This window comes from Gavialis gangeticus, unplaced genomic scaffold (genome assembly GCF_001723915.1).
Source record: "Gavialis gangeticus isolate Ggan-Ray unplaced genomic scaffold, GavGan_comp1, whole genome shotgun sequence".
NCBI lineage: Eukaryota > Metazoa > Chordata > Crocodylia > Gavialidae > Gavialis > Gavialis gangeticus.
Window position 1 is genome coordinate 36382324 of NW_017728995.1, and position 23607 is coordinate 36405930.

Here is a 23607-nt window from a genome sequence, read left to right on the forward strand (position 1 = left end):
AAAAAAAAAAAAAAAAAAAGATTCAAAACAACCATAGCTAGATGGAAAGTCCATTCAATGGAAGTCTTAAAAAAAATGAAAATCACTGCAATTCATCCAAGTGCTTAGAAGTTGTTAAAAAAAGGATAAGAAATGATTCATTCTATTATTATTTTCCTTTCAGAGCCCAGTTATTTACTTGCCTCGGATTCATCTCCTTTCTCTCTATACGCTGTAGCAATACTGGTCTGAACAGCCTTAATCCACGCTTGCCGCAGCTTTTCAGAGTCAGCCTGGAGCATGCAGCTTCTACAACAAAGGAGAAGTAAACTTTGAGATTCAGACAAACTGACCAACAGGATCAGAGTAAAGGACAGACTCACTTATTCAAAATCAAAACCCCTTACGCAAATACCTACTTATCAACCTTAGTGCATCATTCCATAAATGTTATTCAGGAGAGTGCTAAAATTACACACTGACAACTAACAATGTGGACTGCCTTTCACAAGAACAGAATGAAGATATTCCCTGCCTCAAAACCATTTAAACCTAAATGATGACCAATGGGTATGAGACTCCATGAAGCCACAGGCCAGTTTAATCTGAAGTTCTAGCTTTGCCCCCTCACCTCCCATTCGCGTGTACGACCTCCTAAATAGAGCAAGACATCAGCCTCGGAAGAGAGATTACAGTTCTGCCAAAGAAATAACTGTATTCCAACGAAGGTGATTTTGGAGATTTAAAGAAGTGATAAAAAACTGCTTGCAGCATCGCACACTCCTGCTCTCAGATCTTAACCAATCAAGCTGCTTAGGTCCTTTCCTACTGCAACGGCTCCCAAGAGATGCAGGCCTCATCTTTCGAGGCTGCAACAGTAACGTAAGAGATTTGAAGACTACTTCTTACTTTGTTGGGGAGACCACCTCAAAACAGAAACGTCTTTCTATGTCTTCACAGTGCTTAACGGTACAAAGCCGCAGGTCTTCAACAACTACTGTAGGATTATCCTGGAAAGACAGAGTGAATAAAACAAGTCCAAGTTTTAGAGCATGGAGGGAGAAGATCAAGTTTCTGCTAGTCTCAACGGATTTATTTCTTTTTATTTACTTATTTATTATTTCATACAAGATTTGTTCCAAGGGCTTAAAACCTAATCTATTGTAAGTAGACATCTGATAGTGCTGGTGGACGTACATAGTTAAATATTAATATGCACAGAAATGTAACGCTGGCCTTGGAGAACACCCTTTTCACTTGAACAGAATTGATTAGATTTTAGTTGTTGTTCAGCTAAGCAGCATAGTTCTCAAATGAGTACCACTGGGTTTTCTAGGAAGATACAGGATCAGTTTGCAACCCAAAGTCAGAGCTCCCCATTTAAAAGGCCCTCACTTCAACCCAAATGCAAATTCAGAGGTTGGGTTAAGAAAGTTTTAATAAATTTGATCTATAAAAAGCCCACCCTATTTTGGGTTTTCGAAAAGTGTATTTGTCATAAGACTGTTCAGGACAAATTAGTGCACAAAAAGCTGTGAAGATGCCGTTGGCATTGTCATGTACAAATATATACACCCCGCTACACTGAAGACAGACCTACAGAAGTTAAACCCCGTAACAATTTATACCCTCTCCTCTCCCAGCTACAAGTACACACCTCGCCATTATCAGACCACACACTAAAACCCCGTGGGCTTGCCCCTGCCAGAGACGAGATGAGACACTGAACGTGTCGCCAAATTGCTACACTCCTCAGGTTTACTCTGCCCTTCTCTAGACAGTCTTTTACCATTTAATCCCTGATGGTCCTGGGACTGAGCTGTTGGTTAACAGCACGCTTGCCAAGGGGGTGTCAAAGGGAATGAAAGAAGGCTGGTCTCCCCAGCCCGAAACAGAGCTAAAGCTGCAGTGCCTGTCCTGCTGCATAAGGAACTTGTGGTATTTTTGAGCATGGAAGAGATAAGCTACGTATTGCTGTGGGCCTTGGTCCTGTGGGTTTGTCAGGCATGTTTTATGTAGCACCCTGAACTGCTTTACAACAGAGATTTTGTACATTCACTCTCAAGGTTCTTTTAAATGTTAAGTCTGAGGGGGGCATCAGCACATGTGGACAGAGCAGACCTTCAGGGTGTAATGCAGCTAATCACAGAGTAGCACGGGATATATTATCAGTAGGGGTGTGCGAAGCGGGACCTATTTGATTCGGATTCGGCCCAAATCAGGGATAATGATTCAATGAATCCATTTGGATCACCGTTCCCGATTCGATTTGGCCGAATCCGAATCTGGAGATTCAATGCCGATTAGGAGAATCAGCAATTTGGACAGACACGGCTTTAAAAGTTTTTTCTACACACTTGAGGTAGCAGGCATGACTCATGATCGCTGTGATGCTGGGGCGCATGGAGCATCCCACAGGAGTGCAGGGGGGCCCTCCACGTGCCCCAGCATCGCAGCATTCACAAGCTCCTATGTCCAAATCTTTGAATCTTTCTGATTTGATTCAGAGAGATTAAAGGGTCCTCTGATTCTATTCAGATTCGGAGATTCAGCCACTGAATCGGGCCAAATCTCTGCCGAATCAGGGACCGAAGCTTCATACAGTCCTAATTATCAGTTGACAGCACTGCACATACCAGTAGCTAAGCACAAGCTTTCATATGCCTTCTGTCAAAGGATAAAACGTTAGGAGTCTAACACTCGACAGAGGATGTTATGTTCACCTGCCCTTATGACCCAGTCAGACTTACTTGTTCCCGGCCCCAAAGCAATCAGGTTTTTGTGCACAGCTTACATGTTCAGGATTAAGACTTTCCCAGAAGCCACGCCACTGCCAAGTTTTACCAAGAGACAATATTTTTTAAAGGAGTATCAGGCAACAATTCTAAAATGGTATATTTTGATTAAGTTCCAAATTCAAAGACTTCTTATTACAATTTTCAAGAGAACTCAGGAAAAAAAACTGCAAAGGAAATTTAAAGGGAACAAAACCTAATCCTGTATGAAATTTCAAAGCAACTCTGCTTTCAGGGAAATGTGAATTTCCAGCCACTGTGGGCTCATTTGAGATGTGCCCCTACCTATGAGGTGTTACCAGGATCAGCAAAAATAATAAACTTATGAGTTATCTGTCAGACAGGAATCTCAAACAGTTTGCAAAAACAGGTCTTGTCCCCAGTACATATGGGGGAACTGAGGCTGGGAAATAAGTGGGTTGCTCAGTAACTCAGCAGGTCAGCGGCAGCACCTCTCAGTCCTCATTCCCATGCTCTAGCAAACAGCCCACCCTAATTCCCACTGATGCCCTTTTTATTAATGGAAGTACAGTACTTACCTTGAATTTTTTCTGGTACACAAGCTGATTATTTTGTATTGAGAACCAGCGCCTATTTAAATAAAAAGACATCCAAACAATATGTCACGGATTTTACAGTGCTTACTGATCATAGTGTACTAACACATAATCTATGGCAATACATTACAAAAAAAGATTCACAAAAGTTATGCTTTGGTAAGTTTTGACAAGTTTGCACAAGGATATGTAAGTTGCTTTCGTTGAAAAAGTGAAAATGTAAGAGAAAACACACAACAAAAGAAATAAAGCAAATTTTAAATAATTTGAGTCTTAAATAAATGCATTCATGTTATCACCGTATTAGTAAACTATTCATTACAAAATGTTTAATTCCAAAGAACATTATTTCCACATATTCATGGCAAGCTAAAAGTCTGAAATGGGTATTTAACCCTACTTTGTTTGTTTACCAGTAATACCTGGACTCCTTATTCACAAATACTTTCAAGAGAGGTTTTAGAAATTAACTTACTGGGTGCTAAAATGACAGCAGTGTCAATACCTCTTGCAATTTTTAACTGCAAGTCTCCCAGTATTTGTTGTTTCTTAAAGGCCCAGATGCTGAAGTCAAGAGGCTGCATGACCACCCCAGGTTCATTTCTTTTAAGACATGTTCCTAACACTCATATTTGCAGTAAAAAAAAGGTGAACGCACACTGTGGACTGGAAAACAGTGAGGGAGGGAAGGAAACAGAACCCCAAAATGCCAATCACACTGGGGTTTTTTGGAGTTCTGACTCAAAGTTGTTGAACACTTATGCATGTTAATACATGCCTGTGGCTTATAATGTCATATTACGGCTGTTACCACAAACACAGGGCATACAGAACTTCATTACTTTGCACTGTCAGTTTGCATGAGGGCATTGTTAAGTAAGAGACTCCTGAAAATAGTAAGGTTACATTACTCATAATATTAATATTGAATTGCAATGCACAAGAACTAGCAACAAAACATCCCATGTAATCAATCACCACAAGCCCTTCGTAAAAGGAAGCACACAAAGAGGAAAACAAGACTTAAGAAAAGAAAATTCAGGCCCATGTCGGAAAGTTTAGTAGAAGTTAAAACAGTTAGTACTTAGTTGGTAGTCAGATGAGATTCTACCTTTTAATAATCGTATTTCCAAACGTTGTGGAATTATACTTCATTTTAAAAGAGGATTGCCACTAAAACAGGGTCTTCAACACAATAAAATACCACGCTCAATGTGGATTCAGAAAATTGGATCCAACATAGAAAGGCCTTTATCATGTTTTTTCCCAAGCACTTATTAACTACAGCTTAGTTTTGGTCACAGCATTTAAAAGGTATTACCTTTACCATCTAGAAGGAATGTATTAATCAAGCATGGTGTAGATTATTTCTAGGAAATAAAAATCAATAGTTGTGCTACAAAGCAGGCTGAAAAAGAAAGATAAAACCAGGCTTATTCTTTGCTGTTATACATATGCTAGTTACAGGCCAGGAAAGCAGCCCACAAGACAAAAGGAAAAATGCAGCCCTGCCACGAGAGATAACATGCAATGGAGCAAACTTCTAGTAATAACCATTACATAAAAGGTATGATGTTCTATTAATCCAACACACTCCGCTGTTATAGTTAAATATTTAGGGAGTCACTACAGGGAGTGAACTCCAACCTGGCAAGCATAAAGCATCTGTAATGTAACGTACAACAAATTCATGGCACATCTGAGATCTTTTCCATGAGGTTTTTCATATTGCTCCATGACTTCTTTTGGTAAAGAGCTGATCTATTTAAAGAAACCTATTAGTTTAAGATTTTTAAAAAAAGACAAGGAGTAAAATTTGCTGAAAACGTCATACTTTATTTAGTATACCCTGCAGTTCACACTCATTAATTTGACTGTAAATTAACTACAAATCTAAGACAAATGTGTGTGAATGTATTACTATTATATGTATTTAAACAAAACTGTCACCTAAATGTTGCAATGGATTAAAACCACTACTATATGTGATTTTAACAATTGAGATTTCATCACCTATTGTAAACTGATCAAATCTGACTAGGAAACTCCTCTGCTTTCCAATTAACCTGGAAGAGATTGTGGGCTAGGAACGAGCTCAAATAAGTCCTTGATGGCCCAGCACTTTGTTCCTCAGTTCCTATATTACTGGGATGAAACTTGCTATGTTTTTAGGATTAATCCCCATAAGTAGGCTGGGGACAACTTTGCTGTCATAGCCAAGTATTACCAGGAATGCACTTAAATAAATCATTTATCATCAGAAGAGAGACAAGTCTGTATTTGATGGGGCAGTAAAGTCAATTGTGCCACTCCTATTGGCTCTATGATAGCACTTAACTAATGCTGTACTGGTGCACAAAGCAGACTTTTAGACAAAGACTTCTATATCATCCAGAGTTTCTAATAAAGCTAATGCCACTTCATTTTATCCAAAAAAGAAGTGGGAAGGAGGAGCGGGGGGCAGGAAAAAAGTCAGTATTTGCCAAATAGAAAAGAATATAAATGACTGAAGAGTCTTTTCAAGGTGCCAAGATCTAAAAGAAAACAAAAGATAGCAACAAGAAAAGGAAACTTAACATGATTCAATAAACATCTATTAGTTTTATAGCTTTTCAAAAATAAGGAAGCATTTTGTTTGCTGGTTTGTTTCCTGATTATGCAAACTGAATCATGTAGTTTCAGAGGTGAACAAAACAAAGTGATCAAGAGACATCAGCATCTGATGTTCTACTCCCAGTCCCATTCAAATCAGTGGCACGATTTACCAGGGTTTAAATGAGAACAAGATAACATGCTTAGTATCTACTCTAGGAAATTCTGAAAGCGGAGACTAAATTTAAGGGGTTTTTTTACTCCTCTGGGATTATGAATGCATCAGTCATTTTTAGCAGTTAAAAGGAAGGCACTGAACAGCACAGCTGTGCTGTCATCCCATGCAGAATCCTCCTGCTCTCACAGATTAAGACACTTGATATCCATTGCAAGTAAACAAAATGAAATGCAGGGTTAATGCAGAGCTTTTATGTGCCAAAGAAACATTGGGAAAATATAAAAGAAGCTGGTTGGTACCTGATGTGATCTGGCTTTTTCCTGTCATGTGAAAAAATGGGGTAGGATTAAAACATAAGGGAAAGGAGGAAAAGGAATGAAATTGCAAAATAAGCAAAATAAGCAAAGAATTAGCATGATATCAAAATACAGAAGAACTAAAGAATCAGGCTTAAAGCACCCAACTTAAAAAATTCTCAGGATATATAACTAATTTCCTAAGAGTTTTGTTTTCCACACACACACATTTCATTCGCGCGCACACACATTATCAATAAAGGAGAAGTGGAATTTAAACAAATCTGTATTTCCAGAAACAAGAGTAATTTTCCATGTAAGGCTTCCCACTAACAAGAGGAATGGTTTGACTTCCTGAGCCGTTTTAGGAGCATCTTGTAAGTAAGGTCTGGGTGTGGACACATGACATTTCCTACATAGTAAAAGGATGTTGTTATGCAGCAGAAGTGCAACAGAGACCTGATGCATACATAACACATGGCCTGACTACATAGTACATAATTCATACCCGGGTTCAAGTCACTCCTTGAAAAACATGCGATGACTTTACTACGTGGGGTAGTGACTATGCAGAATCCATCACGTGTCCACTGCCTAATCAATGTCATCCTAGCATAGCTATTTGCTCAATGCAAACAAGCTCCCTCATTAACTAAGGCAGAGATGCTGTTACAGAGTCAAATCCAGAATAGGCTACTCCATAGTTATCACGTTGGTTGTCTGCACTCTTACTAAGACTTTCCATTATAAAAATATTCCATTTCAGCTCCTGTTACTGCTGAAGTCAATCAGCATCACATGTACACAACTCTCACATGTAGCATGCGTTCTACTAAAAATGCAGTATTTTAGCTCCTTGGAACAGCCTGAAAAAAATTATCAGAGGTACACCTCTAAAACACACATGTAAAAATATAAAACCTGACAAAACGTAAGTAAGGGAGAAATAAATGAGAGGCAAATAATAACGTAAAGTTAGAACGCAGTGATGTCACCCTGCAGTTTTCATGATTCATTTAGTAACCTGTTTGTGCAGTATTTATGAGTTATAAATAAAACAAGACAAGTACAATGAAGCACATTATTAATGTGGTTTCTCTGCATCTATTTTGTGCTGTCAGTCTAATATCTTCATCAGACTGCAATTACACTTCCCATATTCATACATTATATATCTGAACACAGTACATGTGCAGCTGGTGTTCACAGCCCTGAGACCAAGAGGCATGGAGGATCTCTCTCACAACACCATTTAACTGCCTTCCATCTGCCTTGTGTGTCCTGCCCAGACTCAAGACTTGATGAGAATCAAGGAAGAGGATTCAAGCAAAGAGGAAACAAAAGTTTTGGCCTCACGATTTGCCAGGCAGCTGCATTACCCACTATAAACACCTCTCAACAATGGCCTGATCCAAGGCCCAGTGCAGTCAACAAGAAACCTTCCTAGTGACATCAACAGGTTTTGAGTCAGGTCCCAAGCACCCAGCGAGGCATCCAAATGATCTCATGCTCTCTACTTATGACACAGAAGGCAAACAACGCTCCTTGCTTCACTGTTTCAACACAGCCTCCACTGGAGAAGAAAACCACGCATGCACTAGAGCAGTGGGGCCCAACCTTTTCAGCAAGTGTCACAAATTAGTGCATCCTCCCTCAGTGAAACTCTGATCCCCTCTACCTATTCTGCTGCTCTGCTTCCTGACCTAATCTGCAGATGTTATTTGTCCCCTCCCTGATCTGCCGTGTCTCACTCATGGTTTGCATGCCACAGGCTGGCCACCCCTGCTCTAGAGCACCAGTTTTTTCAAACTAATATGCTTCAACTTAACAGAGGTCTGAAGCATGGAGTTGCCAGCCATGTATTTACCACCCTTCTACTCCAGACTGTAATACGTCGCTCCGGGGAATCACACCAGCTTGGTGTCTGGTGGTGCCATTTACTACTCCCTAACACTAGATCAGGCCAGACCCAGCTCAGTGTTCAAGAGGAGTCCAGACAGGAAAAGCCAGTGTGTTACACTGGCAGGGATACTGTCACAGCACTGCTCTCATAAATGCAGGACCAACTGCACTAAATCAACAGAGACCTAACAGACAGTTATGCATAGTTAGACTTAAACAGTATTAAAAACTTACCTATAACAGAGGACTCACTAAGCCCTGACAATTACTTTTAGGCTGGAAACAGAGGTCCATGCCCCTTGATGTGCCACAAATACCAAAAACATGTGGCTTAGGTAGTATAAATCCGTGCCACTTTTTTGCAAGAGATTTTCTGCTTGCTTTGTGGCAGGACAGTGTGGGCCGCCCATGCTCTCCAGCCACCCCAAGCAGGTACGCCTGGAGTTTCAGGGATCTAAATCCTGCACACCCCAGGAATTCCCATTCCAAAGGCATACAGGCTCAGGCCCCTGAAGCCCTGGGAGCACCTGCCCAGGCTCTACCATTTACAGAGGCACGACCCAGAAGTCCCCTGGCAGGGGATTCCTCAGGGGTGCATATTGTGTTGCTATGCCCCACATCAGGGCATGCCTCTGCAAATGGGGAAAGTCCAGGTTTCTCCGCTTGCAGAAGCACCTGGTAAATCCGACTTGGGACATGTCTCTGCAGGCAGGCAAACTCAGTGCTCCCCCACTGGCAAAGCCATGCCCAAGTGCTGTCCCGCAAGATCGGGAAAAATGGATAATATCTCTTTTACCCAGTGAAGTGGATCTGTTGTGCTGGGACGTATCCTTACACAGTTAATCTGCTTCACTGCACAATGGATTTATAGCTTTAGATCAATATAATGACCAAAACACATTTCCCAGATTTCTGACTCCCTCTATAAAATGGGCCAAACGGTAATCAAGTTTGGCTCAGACATCCAGTAAACTGAAGCAATGACCAAAACATGGGATTTTTCACCCTTTATCACCTCTGGAAAGAAACACTTGGCATCAGGCTTGGGATAACTTATGCTGGGCCCTCACTGAGAATGGCTGGCCAGCAACCCTTTTTTGTTGTCTTCATGTCTTTAATTTTAAAAAAATGTTAGTTAGTGATCTGAAACTACTCTTCATTGCTAGGAAGTTCACTATTCCATAACTGAAGCTCACGATACCAAAGCATACAGGTTCCTGCATCACACTCAGATATACTTCTGGTGACAGAATGTGCGACAGCATGCAGACAGTTTAATACAGCACTCCCCAAAACTGGTCTACACATCACTGGTAGTCCACTTATCCCTGGATTGGATGAGGCACCTTGACAGTGTTGTCAATTAAAAGTTTAATCATAAAAGGCAATTGAGGGTTGACAGTGGCCCCTCTGAAGAGTATGGAAACCATTGGCTAATATAAACACTACTGCAAAGCTCCTGGCATGTGACATAGCAAAGGGCAGCATCAAACTGTCACACAACTGATTTCAAACTGGGCTACTGCATTCAGTCGTTTGGGACGTGTTGGCATTTCCACCATTGACTTCCAAACATGCAGGCCCCTGAAAGCATAATTAAAGAGTACCAAGTGCTGAGAACTGTAACTGTGAGCAACTAATGCACATACTGTGCAGTAACATACAAGTTTGAACCCCTTCCAGGATCGTCGCAGGCACCAAGAGAAAGTCTATGGGATTCAGTTTGCAGCAGGACTGCATGTGTATTTTACAGGAAGAAAAGGTTCCAACTCTTAGTCCCTCACTATATTTCTACCATTCACTGTACATTTTCCACAAGTTGCAAGTCTTTAAACCCTTTATTTCCTCAGTGTTTAAATTTATAAACAATGCACTTTATACAATCATAGACAACTAGGATTGGAAGGGAGCTCAGGACGTCACATCCAGTCCAAACCCCTGCTCAAAGTAGGACCAGCCCCAACTACATCATCCCAGCCAGGGCTTTGTCTAGCCAGGTCTTAAAAACCTTTGAGAATGGAAAGTCCACAACCGCTCTGGGTAACCTGTTCCAGTGCCTTACTACTCTCCTGGTGAGAAGGTTTTTCCTGATATCCAACCTCAAGTTCCCTTGCTGCAACCTGAGCCCATTGCTCCTTGTCCTGTCATCTGCCCCCACTGAGAACAGCCCAGCTCCATCCTCTTTGCAACCCCCCTGCAGGTAGCTGAAATCAGGAGCTACACTGCTTCAGAGTCTGATGGTGAAGGCCAGGGGTACAATATGGCAACTACTCCAGGTAAAGTGCTTGTGAACAAGTAGGGAAGAAAACAAGAAAAAATTTCTTCAGACTGAGGGCAGTTTCTGTGATTAACAGGAATCTGGGTTTTCCATTTGTGATTTATTTTTTTTTAAATCAGATAATTTGTAATTGTTTAGCAGAGAAAACCAGGATCCCTGGTGATCAACTTAACAAGCCAACCACTCTGTCAACTTATCAATTCCACAGAGTTGCCTTTTGGGATGAATTTGCAAAGTTAGAAGTCCAAGCTACACTGAAACCAATAACCAGCATGGTTACAAACCATAATTAACAGAGCATTTGAAGTATTTACCTGTTCCAAGTCTTGAAGGCATTGCTGGCTCGCTTAAAGAGATATCCCTCCATAACAATGCCATTGGCTGCATCTACATTGTATTCTAGCTTAGTGTCATCACTGGAGAAATCCTAGTGTTAAAAAAAAGATGCAAGTTTCAAATGCAGCTCAAACACTGACAACAATCATTTCAAATTTGTGCAGGGACCTCATAACAGCACCTTGCATGCAATACTTACTGATTCTTTTAGGACTATAAGGCCCATACATTACATTAAGAAAATGGATTTTCAGGAAAGGCCTTACTTAAGTCTCTTCTATTTCACAAAATTCAACAGCTGTAATTACATCATGTAATTAAACACAGAGAGATGGCATTTTACCAGTCAGAACTCCAGCCACTTGAGGAAAGAATCATAAATCACCATATTTACCCAAATCCAAGACAACTTCCAAGGTAAGGCGATCTCCCCAATAATTAGATTCTGTGCACTGACAATTATAAATCTGTTATAAACTTAACCCTAACCCAAGCTTGACTGCCAGCCCTTCTGACTTGCCACAAACTACCTGATCTTCATTTAGGAACTGACTCCCTGCAGACAGGACAGGTGTACACAGGCACTGGCTACCCTTCTGGAGAAAGAGGAATATGCAAGTGCCACCACCTCACTTGTGGTAGGGAACCTGCTGCTTCACCATGCCTGATATCTTGTACAGACACTAAATGAGGGATTCTCAGATCCACAGGGAGTGTTGTGGCAGTCAGAAGGAAAGAAAAGTTGTCCACTTTCTTCCATCCTGTGAGAGGAATGCTTGGAGCCAATACAGAGCTGAACTCCCTCCATCTCTGCCATCAAACACCAGCTGTGTCCAAAGTCAGAGCTGCAGTTAAACAATCAATCAATCACAGTGAAGTGTAGCCTCCATCCACCACCAGAAAAGACAGCCTCTTTAATGTCCTACTCCTAGTGCTGTTCCCATGCTGCATCTTGGTCTGAAGCCAGCTGCAAAGCACCCAGGATGGCACAAATATGATGTTGAAGCTGGGCTGTCACTTTTCTCAGTAATTTTGCCTAGGAATGGGAGGATGAAGACAGGCCAATAGAAAGCATCTCTGTTGGGGTTTTTAGGAAGGCTGGTATGGTCACTTGCACGAAGGAAGCACTGATGATTACTTAGTAGCATGCAGGTGGTGGTTTGCTGGTCCTAATCTTCCAGGAGCTACGTATACCCATTTCTTTGGCAAGCAGTTGAAATCTTGCCATGGGCTCCTGGATATTCCTTGTGCATGATGGGTTACCTTCTACCAGGGAGGTATTCACATGTATACACGGTGCGATTTCAGATGCACAGGGCTCAAGGGACAATACATTCAGTTGCTTAAGACTGCTGATCTTTTTTTTTTCTTTTTTTTATTTAAATTAGCTATGGGAAAAAAGCTGACTAGCAATATCTTTTTCTTCTTACCTGGGGCAGAATGCATTAGGCACTGAAAATAAGGGTTTGTAATCAAAATGACTTAAGTTCAGTCAGTCACTAGTGAAGGAAGGCAAGAGTGACAAACTTGCACAGATACTTCTCATGGAAGGTGAAGAATTCAGACCATGCTAGTTTTTAGTAGTTGTCATTTACAGTCATGTAACAGAGAGGGACTAGTCTTTAAACCTCTGATCTGCAGAAGCTTGTCTATCTATAGTTTCTGTACTATTTTAATTCTACCAGTTTGAAACCAAGCAGAGACAGGTAGGTAGCTGTGTTGGTCTAAAAGTTAGGCAGAAGGCCTACAGAAGCCCATGAATTTCTGAACAAGTTAGTCTCCAAGACACCATCCTGCCCTGCTGTCTTCCAAGATGAATCTAGTATAGGTAAAGCCAAACAACTCCTAATCTGCTGGACACAAGTTATTTCAGTATAAAAGTACAGGCTTCAGTATAAGTGTGCTTAGAGTACTATACCTTATTCTCAGGTATTTAGAGGAGAAAGTTATGGCAGCATGAGGTATCTTTATAACAGCATAACTGTACCCAGGCTAGGGTGCTGAACTGCTTTAGCTGTTTTACAGTTAAAATAATGAACTCCTAACAAAAACAGTTAAACAAATACAAAAACTGTGTGTGGAAGTATGTGATAAAAGATAGAAAAAACGAGTCGGACCACATGATTGCTGCTACTGATTAACATAGGCCTCCAAAGGGAATGCCATTCTGCCCTATGATTTCAAGAAACCCGAGATAATATAACAAAGGATCAATCATAAAGCAACAGGACAATTAGCACAGTTCATACAGGCCTTTTATGAATGGATACAAATATCAAGGCCATATAAGCTTGGACTTGGGTAGTAAACTATTCAGTAGTGGCACACACAATATTTCTCTCAGCTCTTCACAATTTAATAGGTTAAATACTATGCTTAAAATAGTCATCCAGGGCAATAGCTGTGAATATGACAGCAAGCACTTACAGTAAAAGTAAAAACATCTTCTCCAAACTTTAGCATTCATGTTTCATATGGGCTTATCAACAGACCTACAACAAAGGGTTTAGAACTCAACGCTTATAAGACCCCAAATTCAGCCATGTGGCATTCTTTTCTTTCTTCCCCAGCACTTGTAACCTTCATATTTTGCTGTCTGTTCTCCAACTCAGCAGATGAATATTGCTGAGATTTAATATAATATTGCACATTTCAAAAATACCATTTTACTATAAAGAATACTTACACTATATCTACCTAATCTATCTATCTATCAGGGTAAAAGACCACACACACACACACACACACAGATATTTTAGCAAGTAAGTGTTCGACAAAGAATTTTCATGGAATTTTTACCCTGCTATAGTCTTTCAGGCAGCTCTGACATTTGTTGAACTAGTATTTGTCTTCCAAAATTTAAGGAAAAACAAATACAGGTTTTATTTCCTTGCTCAAACTTACCAGCTCCCAAACATAATGAAACCTGCTAAACAGCTGCATTTTCCAGTCCTTAAGTAATCACCACAGCTTCTTGTCCGAGGAAAGAGTACACTTCCTTGAGACACTTTCTGCCCATCCAAGAGTGAGGTACATCAGTTTTCTCTGAGCTCACAGTGTTGTTTCAGAAACCGCAATTATCTTGTTCAGTGAAATGTGATCCACTAGGTTTAAGGTGTCTTTGAAGCATTGTGCAAATGTAGATCACTTAACGGCGTTCTCCTTACGTTGCTCCTAATTCAATTCAAATCAACTGAAGTAATGACTTCTTCCTCAAGCACGCACAATATTGTTGCTGATCTTATTAGCTGAACTGACTTGCAACCTTATACAGCAGGTTGAGAGAGAAGAGTATGCACAAGCAGAAGTGTAATACTTTCCTAACTACTCACAACACATCACAGACTTTACTGCAGGTCATTTACTTATGAGTCAAAGTTCAAACTTTAAGGGAAAGCCAAAAAAAGGGGGCTGGGAGTGGGAAATCAAAGGCTTCTATATGCTTTATCCATAGTACTTCATTGATGGAGGTGGAGGATCTAGAGGGGGTAGGCAAGGCAACAAGATAGCTCCAGAAAAGGCAACTGGCAAACAGAATATGGTCTTTAATGTTTCTTGTATTGCATAATAAAACAAAGAGGGAAAAAGTGGTCAAGTTATTGTAATTTATTTTTATCCAGGCAGATGGAAAAGTGTTTAATGAATCACAACAACTTGAGGAAAAAATACATCCAGCTTTTTCCAGAGTACTGCATAGGAGAATCACATGTTCATAAATCCAGTCACTTCATGTAATTAAGAATGTTATCCATCTTAAGCATGTGCAGTTTGGCAAAAGACTGAAAGTAATGTAACAGTCTTTATTTACTAATTAGTTTTTGTTTAAGAAGAAATTAGCTTTCGACTAATCAGAACAGACAAAGCTTTGGACTGGCACTTGGAAAGGTCCGCTCGAGTGCCGTTACATTACGTGTCTTGCCTGTGGGAGAAGGCAGTGCGGGGCAGAGGGACTGAGAGGGCAGAAGCCTCAGGGACAGCATGGAAGAAGGTAGGATGGTGGCATGAGAGAAGGAGAGGAATGAACAGCTGGGTGAAGAGACGCAACAGAAGACAAGATCTATACTTTAAGCCAGAAGGCTATTTTTGCCACACAAACCCAGGAACATGGTGTACAGGCAAGACGGAGGATCTGAAAAAGGGAGTTACGTGACCCAAATGAGAAATGAAAGGGGAGATTTTGGCAGTGGCAGCTCAAAATGAGGGTCTAGCGCCAGGTCACCTTCTTCAAGCTCAGCTGGGACCATCTACACTGACACTGATAACTAACAAGGAGGACAAGAGATGCCTAATAGGAACACAGGAGTGAGAAGGGCCTCTGGGGCCATCGGTTCCACTCCCTCGCATAAAGAGGAACAAAACCACAGTGCTCAACAGAGCAAAACCAACACCTGGAGTTACAGCCAGGAGTCCGTGCAGGCCAGGTGACATTATCAAGTAATTAAATAATTCATCTTCCCTTTCAGCTGACATCCCTGATTCAGGGTGCATTGATCACCACCTTCCATCTTTTGTGGTCATGGCAAAGCTGTGACACATCCACTCTTCTTTTAATACTACACCATCCTGCAACACTTCCAGAGCTGGCTTCTTCTCAGTCTCCCTGGTTTTCTTTCTGCTCCCAACTGCCAGTCTAAGCACTGAACCGAGCTGTTTGGTAACGGTCACACAGTGCATCCACAGACAGAATTTTCTCTTTTCCAAGTGTCCCAAGTAGTTGTGCTGTCTGCATTCATCTCTCTCAGCTTCTCTGCTGTGGTACCAAATATCCCCAGTAGTATCCAACACGAGGTCTGCCAGGCATGCTTGAGCAACCCCCACAGCAGCAAGATACTGAGCACCACTGTCCCTCGGCTTTACCCACGGCAGATTAGGTTGTGCGATGGAGTCGACTGCCTACATAAGAACTGTCATGTACTGGGTCAGACCACAGGTCCATGCTGCCCAGGTTCCTGTCGCACAGCGGCAGAGAGTGGATGCTGAGAGGAAGAGTGAACTGGTTCTCCCCAGGGCTGTTTCCACTGTTTCTCTCTCTCCCTTGCCGCCTCCAGCACTGAAAGTCTAGGAAGTTCTGATTCAGAGGCTGTATCCCTAGCTCCCATGCTCAAGAGCTGCTGATGTCCCTTTCCTCCAATAATTTGTCCAACCCCTTTTTGAATCTGACTAAAAACTGTCAGCTTCCACTGCATCTGGTTGCAAGGAGTTCCACACTTTAATGAAATGACACTGTGTGAAAAAGAACTTCCTCTTACTAGTTTTAAACTTACTACCTACGAGTTTCATTTTGTGACCCCTAGTTCTTATATTGTGAGAGACTGTAAACAGTAAATCCCTATTGACTTTTTCTTCACCATTTAGTATTTTGTAAACTCTTCTCATATCTCCCCCTGCGCATCCCTTTTCTAAACTGAATAGGCCTGGCCTCTTTGGTGTCTCCTCATATGGAAGCCCCTCCATGCCACTCATCATCCTTACTGCCCTTCTCTGGACCTTGTCTAGTTCTTCTATGTCCTTTCTGAGGCGTGGGGACCAGAACTGGGCATAGTCCTCAAGGTGCAGACACTGCAGATTTATAAAGGGGCACCAAGATACTTCTGTTTTGTTTACAATTCCTTTCTTAATAATCCCTAACACGTTGTTTGCTTTTTTGGCAGCTGCTGAGTAGTTTTAGTAGTAGGTCAGACAAGGATTTGTATGGGATGGTTTGGATAAGGGTGATCCTGCCAACTTTGTCCTTCACTGAATTTACTTACTGTCAGTGTCTTAGTTTTTTTAACATTTATTAATAAATGTTGAACTAATTAGATGACTTAAGGAACGAAATAAATTTTCACACAATTTGTGGACAATTTTAAAATGGCTGTGCAAAATATGTGAAAAGCAGTAAGTGTTTTTTTTATTCCAATTGATCAGGTTTCCATTACTTCTGAATTTCTCTCTCAGTAATGACAGATTTTATTAGAAATCATTTACCTGTAATGCAGCCTTTTGCAGCATTCAAGGAAAAACAAAGCAATCAGGTCAGCAGGCTACAGCAATTGCTATAATTCCTGGTAATGGGTCACATAACTTGTGCCTTCCATAATCAATTAAAGATATGTAATCTTAGGGCAGTATCAATCCCGGGCATGCTTTGCTATTCTCCAACGGCCTGTTAGTATCCAAGTACTAACCTATCCCAGAATAGGATTTTTATCCTACTCCCAGCATGTTTTTTGTCAATAAATGCCCTTTTTTGAGTCACTTACCTCATGACTGTTCCAATCTATGACACCTTCTCAAATCCTATTCAAAAGCCGATTTGTGAGAGAATAAGAAGTATTCTGGGATCTTTAAACCACAGTCCAATTACAGTTCTTCCATAGCTACATTCATTAGTTCATAACCAGAGATTCCACTAGCAAACGTTTACCCTCTATTACAACTGTACAATCAATGTTGACAAAGAGCATCAGTACTATCCAAACCCCTGAAACATCTGTAATTTTCCTAGCATGCTAAAAAGCAAAAGTGAGCATAGTGATGAATTTGCCAATGAAACCATGCACAGTTACTGGGTAGTTTTCAAATTCTTGTATATTTCAAACAAATAAAATCCCACTTTCATAGTAGGCTCTCTCTGTTTATCTGCAAAGGTAGCTACAGCTCTTAACCCCATAATACTGTACTGATACATTTGGGCCAAGTTCAGAAACTAAGTAAAACATGCATTTAGAAGGCCATATGGGATACCCGTTCTATAAATAAATATTTGACTACAATAGTTATAGAAAGCAAGAGGATAACTATGACTTGATGACTCCAAAATGTCTGGTGCCTAATAAATGAGCTGTCTCAGCATCCAAATGCTTTAATTCACTAGAAGAGTGAAATATAATTATGGACTTGTCTGGTAATACTATCTCAACATCTGCAAACCAACGCCCCACTTACTGATCCGTAATTCTGTGTCACTGCACTCTAAGGACACTGCTTCTAGCTGTTGTATTGCAGTGCTGCTCTGCTGCAGAGGCACACCAAACGAATAGATCAACGAGTGGTGCAGCCCCTCTCCCTCTCTTTTACAGTCCTTCAAGTACCTTTTGCTGAATAGTGGAGTGTTTTTGTTCCATATCTCTCTTCTCCTTTGCAGCATCTACAGCCAAGCGATCCAGCTGTAAAAAGAAAGAGAAATGTGGCTCTTTAGACTTTGTAATACTAATAGAAAAAATACATTACGTCTAGACACTGCATGATTTTTGTTTTATTTACATAGCAAAATCACTTCCCTTATCACAAAGCTTTACCTTTACTAACAAATATATCCTGTCAAAAGCATCGCACTGCCATCCTAAATTAACCAGACAAGTCTTCCTAATACAAAACCTCTGTGAAAGGTGAACGTTTCCTCTAGGCTTTAAGAAAAATATTTCAAAAAATAGTATTATGGTGCCAGGACTGTGCGAATGGTACACCGCACCAATGACATGTTCAGTTTCTGAAGAAAGGAATGACTCATGCTTTAGCTGCTCTTGCTGGCTGGCCCATGCAGCACTACTGGCATAAGCAAAGAAAGCCAGAACAAGCGAATGCTGGCAATTTTTCCTCCACAGGGAAGGTGTGGGCCCAGCTAAGCTTTTATCCTAACAGCTATCACAGGCTCACTGACAGCATTTGAAACAAGGTTCACAGCTCTTCAGGCTCTTTCAGGCACTGTGTAACAGCACATTGAATGTTAGAGACAGTGCCACAGCCTAGAGGAGTTGTTTTTTATGCTGAGTCTGTAAAAGCATAACTATTTCAAACTTGCATTGGTCAGACTGTCATAAGAAGATACCAGCAGGATTAAAGGATATTGTAAAATTATAACTGATAAGTACAAGCATTTTACCCAGACTTACTTGAAGACATGTCTGCGAAAAAGCAACTTATTAAAAAGTGTTGTGAGATGGGGACGTCAGAGGATAGGAAGTAGCCAACAGATGCCTAGGCAGGATAGTCTGCTAGACAACATTCCAGATGCTGTTGAAAAATGAAGTCTCTCAGCAGTCTACGCAAATGAAGATGGTCATCTGGGCCTGTTCCCCCACCTGAACTATGAGCCTTCCCCACTTGGACCACCAGTAAGATGCAAAGGACTCAGAGATGGCAGTGCAGAGGGGTTTGACCTGCTACTCCATATTGGTGATGCAGGCCTTGCCTTGCCCCAGCAAGGGTTAACAAGGCTGCCTGATGCAAGGCAGGGCTGTGGCTCTCCAGTGGAAGCTACAGACGGGTAAGGGCAGTGGTGCTCAACCTTTTGCTCCAACAGGCTGAATAGCCTCCATGGGCCAGATCTGGTTGGTAGACCCAACCCAGAGCCCAGGGCAGGCACAGTGGGGCCCCGTCCAGCTCTACAGAGGGAGAAGAGCAGCCTAGGCCCAATCCAGATACAAGGCTCCATAGGCCATGTTTGGTCCACAGGCTGGAGGTTGAGCACCCCTGGTAAAAGGCATGATATGACTGGCAGAATCCCTCCCTACACACTGATTTGATCCAATTACCATGGGTGAAAACCTCAGCTCCACTGTTACTTTCCATCACTCTGGAAATGCAAAGGCAGCAGAGAGTGGACGCAACTCCCCACTTGAGATTTCCCCAGGGCAGGAGAGTCTCGTGCCTGAATGGAAGCACTACAGCTACCTCCTCCATCACCCCGGGTGGCCCAGAGATTAAGTCACTGGCTGCTGCCTTGCTGTAGGCCTTCGCCACCTTGCGCTGGATGGTGAATCCCAGCAGGCAATGATCGCTGTTGTCCAGGTGGTCGAGCACCCACAGCCCCCTCACCAGGTTGTCCCTGTGGCCATCACCAGGTCCAACAAGGCGTCTCCCCTGGTGGGGCTGTGCACCTCCTGGGTTAGATGGAGGTCCTGCGTTTGGGCTAGGAACCTACGTGATCGGTCAGACCTGACTGACTGCTCTTCCCAGCAGATGTCTGGAAAGTTCAGGTCCCCCATGATGACCATGTCCTTTGACCTAACTACCTCCATGAGCCGACTTAAGAATTCCTGGTCTAGCTCTTCCCCTTGGTTGGGAGGTCTGTAGTAGACCCCCACCGTTAAGTCTCTTTCCCCTCGACTGCCTTGTATTCTAACCCAGAGCACTTCAGAGTGCCTCTCCTCTGACTCTGTGCTAATTGATGAGGATGTGTATTCCTCCTTAATGTACAGCGCCACACCCACACCTTTCCTTCCTATCCTGTCCCTCCTGTACAGCCTATAGCCCTCGATATTCACCGCCCAGTCATGTGTTGGGTCCCACCATGCTTCAGTGAGCCCTACTATGTCTGGGTTGGTGTCAGCTAGCAGGAGGGAAAGTTCCTTCTGCTTGTTTCCCACTCAAGGCAGTGGCAAGCCGTGAAATGACTTGAACAGGTGATGACTAATAGCACGACTGAACCACCACAAACCATGTCCCAGACCTTGTGCCACTACTGTACAGTCTTCAAATGACACAGGATATTCTGTTTCATAATGTTCTGTTTATATTTGATTATTTTACTGTTAAAGGGAACTAAACGTGCTTGCCTCGTTTACTAAGTTTTCAAAACAGTCACATTCCAATGTTTGTTTTAAATTTTAAGACGACATGCAGCTAGAAAATCTAATATTGACAGAAACACCACATCAGTACTAGTCATTACTAGCATTTTGCTGCAATTTTGTAAATTCATAGAGTGATATTGTTCTGGGACAGGATAACTCGAAGGTGAAACAGGTCAGCCTCATTTCACTGTGCTAGCTAGGTGACACATAAGAAACACACTACCAGAGTGACATCATGAAAAATATTTAATATGTCTATCAATTTTATCAAAGGGGCTGCCAAAACCCTATACTTAAAGTCAAACACTCAAAAGCGCTCTATAAAATAAAAATTTTTATTGGCTTTCAAATTTCCCATTCCTGCTATCAACTGAAAGGTGATGCTATTGTTGAAAGCATAAGGAAAATCCATTCAGACAGCAAGTTCCTGACATTTACATGTTTCCCACTGAAAAGCCTGCCATTTTTATCCTGCAGATAATTAGAAGTTAGCTAACCTTGAAAATCAACCTATAAATAGTATCCACTTTGCATCAAATTGGTGGCAAGCAATTGAAAATTCACTGATAAGCATGATTAGTAGGTATCTGCTAATGTCTTCCAGAGAGCTAATGAAACCTCTGTTCATTTAGGAATGCCAATGCATTCTCTCTGACCTTTCAAAGGGGCTTCTACTAATGCAAACTGAAAAATGGCTATTTTAAATATCTCACTGAAACTCAACAAGCTTATTCCTACAAAGAAAAAATATTCATTTCTTTAACACTTGAAACAGAATAAGATAACAGATGGAGGGAAACTGCAGCACTTCTACATTCTTTCCTCGGGCTTTGCTGCAACTATGATCTATACTAGACAAGCGATAAAATAGCTGTTTCCCCCAGCTGCCAACATGCAGACATTGTAACACGGTACTGTAACAAGATGTGAAGCTGCCCTGTTAACAACCTTACAGCAGGCATCATTAACCAAATATCAGCAGCAAAAGTGGCAACTTGACCATCCTCATTAACCTAATTGAATTGGAAGCTTCAAACCTAACTAGGACAATTTAAAACTGCAATTAAAAGGTAGCAAATTTCTTCCCCTTCCTTCCCCCTGCCGCCACTCCTCCTGTGAAGAAACAGGAAAAAAATCACATGAATAAAACCTGTGATAGAACAACATGAAGGTCCCAGAAATAATATAGAAAAGCATGAAAGCAAAATTTAAAAGGGATCCTCTCAACTGAAAAAAAGATCACACACTGGTCTGAACCTTGTATCCACAATTGTTACCTGCCACTCCTATGGTAGTTTTATAAAGCAGGAGAAATCAGGCAAAAAAAAAATCTACTTGTTCACATCTTATAGCATCCCTCTATTTTTTCCCTTTCACTTTAATTTTGGCATCAGTGCAGTTGTTCTGCTACAAAGCATCAAAGGCCCCAAACTGACATAAAATATAAGTCATTGCATCATAGGATAGTAGGGCTGGAAGGGACCTCACAAGGCCATGTAGTCCAGGTCCTTGCTCAAGGCAGGATCAGCCCCAACTAAACCGGTCCAGCCAAGTATCCAACCATCCTGTCTAGAAAATGTCCAGGGATGGAGATTCCACAGCTTCTCTAGGCAGCCTTTTCCAGTGTTTGACCACCCTCGCAATCAGAAAGTTTCTTCTCATCTCCAACCTAATTTCCTCTCTTGTAGCTGGAGTCTACTGATCCTAGTCCTGTTCCCTATGGAAAGGCCCATCTTCATCCTCTCTGTATTTGCCCTTCAGGTATCCAATGACTTATCAAACTCTTCTCAGTCGTCTCTTCTCAAGAGTACGTAACCCTAGTTCTTTCAGCCTTTCTTAATAAGTCGGCGTCCCAGTTGCTCTCTGTTGAAGTCTTTACAAGCTGTCCATACCTTTCTAGAAGTGCAGGGCCCAAACCTGGACACAGTACTCCAGGCAAGGCCTCACCAGTGATGATAGAGCAAAAGAAACACCAACACAGCTCTCTGGTGCCAACACCAAGTTAAACCACACTGCCACAAGTCACTTTCTGCAACAGGACAGCATGTCTACACCAACAGATCACATGGCTTGGGTAAACACCACATTGCAGGCGAGCCTCCATGTCGTGTACCCTGTGCTCTTCAAAGTCTTATGTATGCCGCTTTGCCTTGTCCCTCTGCAGAGTGAATTGTACTCAATGCTCCTGTCTGAATGAGGCCCTCATTTCAGAAACATTTACAAATTAAAATGGAAAATAAAAGTAGTGAAATTGTGACACCAATTGCAAAAAAATGGAGGGGTATTTGATACCTGAAGCTAGTTTTTCCAATATTTATTTAAATTTAAAAGGTTCCAAATGATCTGTTTATGTTTCTAACTGCACTGTTATGCCTGACCCACTACTACAGGTCCACCATGCAGAGGTCCACAGCTAAAGCGAGCAGTCATCTATACTGAACAAAACAACACCAGTCATTTGCCAGCCCTACAGATTTCAATGACAAGGAATCAGTGTATACCAAGGGTGCTTAACCCCCAGCCCCTACGCTAGATCTGGCTCAGGTGTGTCCACCCAGGACACTGGATCTGGCCCAGGGACTAAGCTGGTACCCCTTATCCAGCACATGGAACAAGAAGGTTGGACATCACTGGTTTCTACTGATAAAATAGTATGCCAGTTATTTGGGGCAGACTCAGCTTTTCACCCCTCATAACATGCCAATTACCTTACAAAGACATGCTAGCAAACATCTTGGTACATCCATATTGAATCAAGTGTTTGTACCCCATTAAGGAACTGTTACAGTGACTGCCTATTTTCCCTCGTATTATTCCCAAACATACATTAAAATGTACTTTACTGCAGGATTGTACTTTGTTGCGTTACCTGGGCTCCAAGATCTTTCATGTAGGGCCCCAGTTCACTGAAGAGATCATAGCCTTGGTGGAAGAAAGTCAGATGGGCATACATGAAGGACAACATCTAAAGCAAAGAGAAAGGATATGTTAAAAAGCAACTTTAAATAGATGGCTGTCAGCTTTCACATAAGTAACTCCTACTTACAGATTCATAGATGTTAGGGTCACAGAATCATAGAATCAATAAGTCGGAAGGGACCTAGACAAATCATCTAGTCCGACCCCCTGCCATG

The 23607-nt window shown here is 41.7% G+C and overlaps 1 protein-coding gene across 2 annotated transcripts in view; it reads right to left on the reverse strand.

Annotated features, from left to right (window-relative positions):
• ACAP2 (ArfGAP with coiled-coil, ankyrin repeat and PH domains 2) overlaps nucleotides 1-23607 on the reverse strand; it is a 137822-nt gene that overhangs the window by 28586 nt on the left and 85629 nt on the right. For both annotated transcript variants that reach the window (XM_019503505.1, XM_019503506.1), the window contains exons 8-13: nucleotides 23343-23438; nucleotides 17990-18064; nucleotides 10892-11004; nucleotides 3314-3365; nucleotides 889-989; nucleotides 183-288 (exon numbers count right to left, since the gene is read on the reverse strand). In XM_019503505.1, coding sequence (XP_019359050.1) covers nucleotides 183-288; nucleotides 889-989; nucleotides 3314-3365; nucleotides 10892-11004; nucleotides 17990-18064; nucleotides 23343-23438 — 543 coding nt within the window. The remainder of the gene's footprint in view (nucleotides 1-182; nucleotides 289-888; nucleotides 990-3313; nucleotides 3366-10891; nucleotides 11005-17989; nucleotides 18065-23342; nucleotides 23439-23607) is intronic.